At 55.8% G+C, this 8,031-nt stretch overlaps 1 protein-coding gene across 3 annotated transcripts; it reads left to right on the forward strand.

The window, feature by feature from the left end:
• Window positions 1-79: 79 nt before the first annotated feature.
• NLE1 (notchless homolog 1) lies at window positions 80-8,031 on the forward strand. 3 transcript variants are annotated; one of them, XM_084299881.1, is made up of 13 exons: window positions 80-879; window positions 1,074-1,217; window positions 1,292-1,509; window positions 1,591-1,670; window positions 1,935-2,011; window positions 3,366-3,463; window positions 4,627-4,819; window positions 4,966-5,101; window positions 5,439-5,485; window positions 5,636-5,838; window positions 6,776-6,935; window positions 7,025-7,095; window positions 7,578-8,031. In XM_084299881.1, exons 1-13 carry the CDS (start codon window positions 874-876, stop codon window positions 7,588-7,590), a joined length of 1,446 nt encoding a protein of 481 aa, XP_084156007.1. In that variant the 5' UTR covers window positions 80-873; the 3' UTR covers window positions 7,591-8,031. The 3 variants fall into 3 exon arrangements, with proteins under 3 accessions (XP_084156007.1, XP_084156008.1, XP_084156009.1); XM_084299882.1 differs by lacking the exons at window positions 80-879; window positions 1,074-1,217; window positions 1,292-1,509; ... (1 more) ...; window positions 1,935-2,011; window positions 3,366-3,463 and adding an exon at window positions 3,581-3,723; XM_084299883.1 differs by lacking the exons at window positions 80-879; window positions 1,074-1,217; window positions 1,292-1,509; ... (1 more) ...; window positions 1,935-2,011; window positions 3,366-3,463 and adding an exon at window positions 3,732-3,950.

Below are 8,031 nucleotides of genomic sequence, written 5' to 3' on the forward strand. Positions count from 1 at the left end.
ATAAAAAAAAAAAAAAAACACCTGAAATGTTTGTCCTTGGTACATTTGCAAACGCTAATTAATCTTGTAATGGATGATGTAGTGTTCTAAGAATCATTTCAATAAATTCTAGGGCCTGATCAGAACCACTTCTGGAACAAAAAGCAGGGAGAAATGGCTGACAAGGTCCCACCTCACTCATGGGGCCAGCCTGCTCCTCCATGGTGCACAGACATGGTCTTGGGAGCTGTCACTGACTGGCTGAGCTCTTGCTTTGGGTAATTTCTCTAAGCTGTTTTGCTTGAATGGTGGCAAACTGGTAAGACAGTATTCTGTGGTTGGTTTGGTTTCCCTCTTCTGTGCGTAGGCAGTATTGAATTTTGATAGAGTGCTGATCGCTGGGGGCTACGGACACCTGATGCTTGCCATGCTTGTCACTGGTTTGTGCTGGGTGGGACAGGAGATGCTGTATTTCTTGCTGTGTTTCATATTTGCATAGCAGGATTGAGTCTCTGTCCTTGGTGCAGAGCCCACGGAGCCAGTGTTTTTATATGGCGGGTAAAACACTACAAATGCAGCCCAGCCCTCCTACTAACACGGGCAAGGCGCAGGCTGCAGAATTACCTTATTTTTTTACACGGCGCTGTGACAATCTAGGAGCCTCCTTATGCTTTTACAGCGTTACGTGTGAGAAAGGCATTAAAAAGCATCTCGGTGGCCACTACCAGAAAAGCCTCGACCGGCGGGGACCGAGGCCGTGCTCAGGGGGGTCTCGAACCCGCGTTTCCCCGAGCCCCCGCCGGCCGCCGGGGGGCAGCAGCGCCGCGCCCGGCTCCCCCCGGTCCCGCCCCGGCGGCGCCGCCGCTTCCGGCGCACGCGGGCGGCAGCGCGCACATGGCGGTGAGGGGGGCACCGGGGGGGGACGGGGCGCTCCGGGACCCCCTGACTGCCGTGGGGGTCCCCCGTAGGGCCCCGTCCCTCGGTGGGGTGCTCGCTAAGGGGGGCCGCGGCCGGCCCGGCGCGGGGGGTCTGGGCCCCGCCGTGCCCCCGGGTTGTGCTGCCGGGGTCCCGGCGCTGAGCCCGCTGTCCCGCAGGGCGCGGCGCCTCCCGAGGACGTGGAGCGGCTCCTGATCCAGTTCCGCGATGAATCCGGGGAGCCCCTGGGGTCCCCCTTCGACGTCCCGCTCCGCATCACGCCGGGAGAGCTGCAGCTGGTGTGCAACGCGCTGCTGCAGGAGGTGAGGCCGGGGGGCACCGCGCGTCCCGCCACCCGGGCTGCCCCGCGCTATCGCTCCTGCCCCTTCTCTTGCAGGACGAACCCGTGCCCTTGGCCTTCTTCTTCCGCGATGCCGAGATCGTGGTGTCGCTGGAGAAAACCTTGGCGGGGCAGGCAGTGGAGACAGAGAAGGTGCTGGACATCGTCTACCAGCCGCAGGCGGTGTTCAGGGTGCGGGCGGTGACCCGCTGCACCAGCTCCCTGGAGGGGCACACCGAGGCCGTCATCTCCGTCGCCTTCAGCCCCACGGGAAAGTACGAGGGGCTGGGTGCAGGCGGGGGGCTCGGGGCAAGGCAGGGTCACCGTGCTGAGCCTGGCTCTTTCTCCTGTTGCAGGTACCTGGCGAGTGGCTCTGGAGACACCACGGTCCGCTTCTGGGACCTCAGCACGGAGACGCCGCAGTTCACAGCCAAAGGTGGGTGTGGGGTGTGCCGGGGGGGCGGCTCCTGAAGGCCCGCAGGGATCCTTCCCCCTGCCCAGGGGGACACAGAGCAGCCCTTGGGTGCTTTGCAAGCCACATGGCACCTTCTCTTGGAGGGCAGTCGCTCTGTTCCACTACTGAAGTGAAGGAAGGATGAGGAACATGCAGGATTCTCTTTCTCTTGTCCTGGGGGTGCTGCATGCTGGGGCCAGGTCGGTACAGCTCTCCGCTCACTTTTGCTCATGCTTTCTCTGCCAGGTCACCGGCACTGGGTGCTCAGCATCGCCTGGTCTCCTGACGGCAAGAAGCTGGCCTCGGGCTGCAAGAACAGCCAGGTGGGTGCTGGCTCCGTGGTCCTGTGGTGCCCCAGCAGCTGGGCTGGGGGGGAATCTGGGGGAGTGCAGAGTGGCCTTGCCCAGGAGAGCCTGCGCAGCTCTGGTCTGAAGCAAAACGCAACCTGCAAAGTGGGTGCCAGGGGCTTTAGGGGCAAAGACTTGTTTTCTTTGGCAGCTTGGGCAAGGCAAGTGTGCGGTCGTTCGGAGCAGGATTTCCTGTGCCCTGGAGGAGCTCTGTGTGCGGATGCTTCATAGCGGCTGCGAGTAGTGGCTCCGAGCTGGCCTGTGCCTCAGCTGTGCCAGGCAGGGCTTTGTTTCTGTTGCAGCAGTCTCGCCGCTGAGCCCTGCTGTCTCGTGGCAAATGCTTTTGCCTCTGTACAGGAAAGAGTCCAGGATTTGGACATGGCCCTTGGCAGACGGCTCCATCACGAGGGAGGTGTCTGGAGCAAGCAGGGTGTTGCGCGGCCAAGCCAGGGTTGCTGTTTGCATGACCCAGACATGCAGTGGCAGCCTGTTTCGCTGCTCCCGCTGAGACACAGACAAATTCCCTCTTACAGGAATGCAAAGGGGGCCCTTCCCCAGCTGTGGAGCCTAAGCAGCTTCCAGAAACGCCTGGGGAAGCAGGGGCACTTGGGTGCAATTACAAGCGAGTCAGTTACTTGCTGGGCTGCAGCGGGACCTTCGCTTGCTCTGACCTTCGGACGGTCTGGGAGCACAGAGAGCGGCTGCAGAGCTGCCAAGCGGCGCTGTCCCAGGCTCACTGTCTGTGCAGCTGCTCTGGAAGGCCACTGTGACACGAGCCCAAGGAAACAGGCAGGTTCTGGCTTCAGTTTAACCCAGGGAGCTGCTTGTACTCTGTTTTTCCCAGGTTCTTAAGTAGCAGATGACTAATGCCTTGGCTCTTTGGATGAGCATTTATATAGAGAGGGAAAAAACAACAGAAAACTAGCATGTGTCCCGCCCACAGAATCCGATAATAAGTAGCATTTAGCACTCTCTGGCTTTCATCATGCTCTGTAAACATTCACCAACTCTCTGGCGCAGAGTGTCAAAGGCTCAGGCTGGCTTTCCAGAGACCTGGATTGCTTTTGGGTTGAGGCAGATATTTTTGTAACAGCAGCATCTAAAGCAGAGAGGAGGGCGATCGGGTCTCATGCGCTGAGACATCAGCTGATTGCTGCTGGGATCTGCAAAGGCATCCAGTCCTGCTCTCCTCCTGTTCTGCTCTGTGTGCCAACATAAATCCCAGCCCCACAAGACTGGGGACACCTATCCTTTCTAAATGGAGCCTCGACGTTCCTGGGATTCACGTGATGTGTGGCCTGACACGACCCTCTTGCTTTCTCTCGGGCAGATATTTCTGTGGGATCCAGCCACCGGCAATCAGATCGGCCGGGTTCTCGCCGGCCACTCCAAATGGATCACGTGCCTGTGCTGGGAGCCGCTCCACATGTAAGTGAGGGGCCAGCCCAGCTCTTCTGCCCCGTTACTTTTAAGGAAAAGACCGGCTTGACCTGAAGGGCATTCCTCCTGTTTGCCTTTCTCCTGTTATGGTGCACAGAGGGAGCGTGTGCAGCAGAACGTCCTGTGAGGTGGGGCAGGAAAAAGGCATCCAGCTCAGGAGTCACAGCCGCTGCTCGCAGTCCCTGTGAGGGTGCTGGGGAAGCTGCTGCTGGGCTGTGCCTCTGCTCCCCTCACCCCGTATAAACGAGGTACCTGCCAATGGAAAGGGCTTGATGTTTTCAGTGCTGGACAAGCTGCTCAGTGTGCTGAGATGGGAGCAGGAAAGCCTGCAAGCGTGGAGTCTGAGCTCAGCCTGTGCAGAGCACTCCTGTTCTGCCCTCCTGCATCCTGATTGCCTCTGTTTGTTTATCTTGAGGGCTGATTAACTCTGCAATCTCCTTATCCCTTGGATCGGCTAAAGCTCTGTCTGGGAGAGGTGGGTGAGGGGGGACAGTTATAGCCAATAATCCAAGCCATTATAGAAATAAAGAAGGAAAAAAAGGGTCCCTTCGGAGCAGAGCCCTGCAAATTGAATTTGCTGGTAGGAAACTCCAGCAAACAATTAATTGGATTTGCAAAAACTGATTATAAAGGAGGATCAGGAAATGGAGAGCTGGGAGACAACCCTGCCAGAGCTCGACTTCCCCGTCTCCAGCCAGCTGCACAAGAGGAAGGGCTGTGTTCTTCCTCACCCCAGCACTGCCCTCATGCCGTCGATGTGGCCAGTGGTGCTGTCAGTTGTTACTAAATCTCCTGACTGCTTGGCTTAGCGTTGTGCTGCTCGGTTTTGCTTTTTCTTTGAGGATGGTTTGCTGTCAACAGACAGCTAAAGGGAGACAAAAGGAAAACTCCTGAGAGCAGCGATGCAGCAGGAGGCAGCGAGCATCCTTTTCAGCCCAAGAATTGGTTTGGAGGGATGCATCTGTCTGCTGGTCCCCTGCCTGTGGGATCTGGTTCTCTGTAGTTGCCTCTGCCTGGCCTCTCTCTGTTGTTAAGCCAAAAGAGAATGTTGTATTTTAGAAACTTCTGGGCTCTTAAATCCTCTGAGGCTGACGGAGTAAGATCTCAGCTGTGCCTGCAGTGCATGTGGATTTGACGGTCTTCTTTCCCAGAAACCCGGAGTGCCGCTACCTGGCAAGTGCCTCCAAGGACGGCAGCGTCCGCATCTGGGACACGTTGATGGGCAGGTGTGACAAAATCCTGACGGGCCACACGCAGTCGGTGACGTGCGTGAAGTGGGGTGGCGATGGCTTGCTCTACTCCTCCTCCCAGGACAGAACCATCAAAGTCTGGAGGAGCCAGGATGTAAGTGGGGCAGGCGGCCCTGTGGCCTGCTGACCAAGGGGGCTGCACGTGGCATTGGAGCTTTGTCCACTCTTCCTGGCGTGGGTTGAACCTGGTCTGGTTCTGTACTGCCCGTCCCTCTCTTAAGCGTGTGGTTTTGTTTCCAGGGCGTCCTCTGCCGCACCTTGCAGGGCCACGCTCACTGGGTGAACACCATGGCCCTTAGCACCGACTACGTTCTCCGCACCGGTGCCTTCGAACCTGCTGAAGCCACCATCAACCCGCAGGATGTGAGCGGCTCCTGTAAGTGCAGCGCTGCGTTGTAGGGTGGAGGAGGCAGCAAGACCTCTTAATGCTGCCAGGAGCTGAAGCAGTCTTCAGAGCTGGGAGCAGACTCTGTGCCGGTGTCGGTCATGCTGACAGCTGTGATACTTCTTGTCTGGGGCATGAGACTACCTTGAGTTCAGAGGCTTCAGCTCCCAGTGTGGTTCTTGGCAAAGAGGAAGAGGCCAAACAGTCACAAATGTGTTTGCTTGGCCCACAAGAGTCAGGACTGGAATTGGCATCATAGGATTATAATGTTGCTTTTCTCCCCACAGTTCCAAGTCTTTCTTCTTAGCCCTCTCCCTTTCTCTTCTAGTGGCAGAACTGAAGGAAAAGGCACGGCAGAGGTATGAAAAAGTCAGGGTAAGTCCCATTGCAAAGTTTGCCCTTGCCATGGTTTGTAACACTAGTACTGGTGGAAGCAGTAAACGCACACAGTTGGCTGTTGGGTGTGTTTCCAGGCTGTTCACACCTAGCTCTGACGAGAATTGGGTTCTGTCATCCCTTTCTCAGGGCTCAGGACCAGAAAGGCTCGTCTCGGGGTCAGATGATTTCACGCTGTTTCTTTGGAAGCCAGCTGAAGACAAGAAGCCACTGGAGAGAATGACAGGCCACCAGGCACTGATTAACCAAGTCCTGTTCTCGCCAGACACACGGATAATAGCTAGTGCTTCCTTTGACAAGTCGATAAAGCTCTGGGATGGCAGGACAGGAAAGTGAGTTTTTTCTGTCCTCTTGTGGAGGTGGTGTTTGTGTTGGGTCTGCGTGTGATGTGCAGGTTACGCAGAGATGGGCAGTGCCCCAGTGCCACCGTCAGCAGCTCCCTGCTGTGTTCAGCATCTCTGTAGCCTTAACTCACTCAGAGAAGTTCTGCTCCTGTTTCTTTGCCATTGGGAAGTCCCTTGTTGGGCTCCTCATGTGTTGTAAGGTCTGTGCTTAGTCGAGTGCGTGGGATTCTGCTGTTACCCAGCCACAGCGCTGCCTGGAACCTGTGTGGCACACGCTGTCTGCTGCAGGGCTGGTTCTCTGGGGCAGGCACGGCTGCGGTGGGGTGGGATGTTCCACTCGGCTGCTCTCCTGAAGATGTGTGCATTGCACGCTGCAGACTGACCCAGTTTAAACACTGCCCATGCCAGGGAACAGCTTGTTCTGGATGATGCAAATTCTTGTAGTTACAAGTGGTGCTGTTGGTGTTTGGATGTCCCCGTAATCTAGCTTTTAACCTTCTAGAGTGTTGGTGAGCTCCGTGGGGCAGCAGTCCTTCCCTTGTTCTCCTTCGTACTGATGAGCTCTGACTTCATGTCAGTAGTTTTAATGGTTTTTCTACATCCAGGCATGTTTCTGCTCAGCTAGAGAGGAAGGAGTTACCTTTACAGTGATGCTGCAGAGTTGCCTGCTGGGTAAGGGTTTCTTGGAGGAGTTGAGATGAAGGGCCTGTCCTCAAGAAGGCTCTGAGCCTATCTGGGAGGAGTTCTAGACAGATTGAATTGACTTTATACAATTGACTGCCCTACGTGTGCCGAGTGTGAGATGGATTGAGTGTTCTGGGCTCCAAAGCACTTGCTTGCAACCAGCGTAGAAGCATGAAGACAAGGCAAGGGCAGGTTTTAAACAAATCTGTTTCAATTTTTGGTCATGTCTCCTCTGCCCCAGGTACCTGACAGCACTGAGGGGACATGTCGCGGCCGTGTATCAGATCGCCTGGTCAGCTGACAGCCGCTTGCTGGTGAGTGGGAGCAGCGACAGCACGCTGAAGGTTTGGGATGCTGAGACAAAGAAACTGGCCATTGATCTTCCCGGCCATGCGGACGAGGTGAGTGGTCAAGCCGAGGTGCTTGAGAGGGGTAGGAATGCTGACTCCACCAGGGACAGCAGAATTAACTGGGACTTTCCTTGTGCTAGGTGTTTGCAACAGACTGGAGCCCAGATGGACAAAGGGTAGCAAGCGGAGGGAAGGATAAGTGTCTGCGGATGTAAGTAACCTGTGGTCCGTCCGTTGAGGAAGTCACAGCCACTCCACATCTGCAGTTCCGTTGCAGAGACCTGCACAGTTAGGGCGTGCTCTCTCCTTGCTGAGAGTACAGCACAGGCCATGTCCCAGCTCAGACCTGACCTGCCTCAGTGCAGGGACTGCTGCTGTCCCCTGGGAGATGACTAGAAAGCAGAGTCCCTCCAACTGAGCCGTCAGTGGTGAAACTTGACTCAGATGTTTTGGCTCCCGCAGGGGGCTGGAGGGGGGGAAAGGAGCAGTTGTACCAATCGGTCAGAGCCTTCCTTTCTCACCTTGCTCTGTCTCCCAATTATGCAGACAGACAAATTCCTGTGAGTCGATTGCCATTTGAGCACAGCTGACGAATGAACCAGGTCTCAAGGTCCTTGCGGTGCCACTCTCGCACTAGGCCATGCAGCAGCACTGGTGCCAGACCAGAGACTCAGCAGCTCTTTCTGTCCACAGATGGCGTAGATAGGAGCAGCGACATGAAGCCACCAGTCCTGTCCTAAGCTGCCCTGCCCGTTGGCTCGATCCGTCTGGGAGATCAGCAAGGTGATGGACAGCAGGGGCTGACCTGAGCACATCTCCTTGTTCCTGTTACCTGCTGTCTCTCATGGACTCTTTCCTTAAATTTATTTAAGGAAATTTTAATTCCGGTTCTTATTAAGAGCTGTGCTTTGCGGGATGATTTCCTCTGAACATTACAGGAGGGATATCTCATCTGTCTCCATCTCAGCCTGCTTTTTATTGAAATTTCAGCGTTACAGTGTTCTGCCCCTTTGGAAGGTAAAAGCAAAGAGGGAGAGGAAGGGGAAAATACAGCACATCATTACGTTGCAGAATTGTGCTCGGCTGCGTGCCTGGGACAAAGATCTGCTGAGAATAAAGTCTTGGGGGTTCCTCGTTATTCCAGTAA

Source organism: Netta rufina (genome assembly GCF_964035555.1).
Source record: "Netta rufina genome assembly, chromosome: 21".
NCBI lineage: Eukaryota > Metazoa > Chordata > Aves > Anseriformes > Anatidae > Netta > Netta rufina.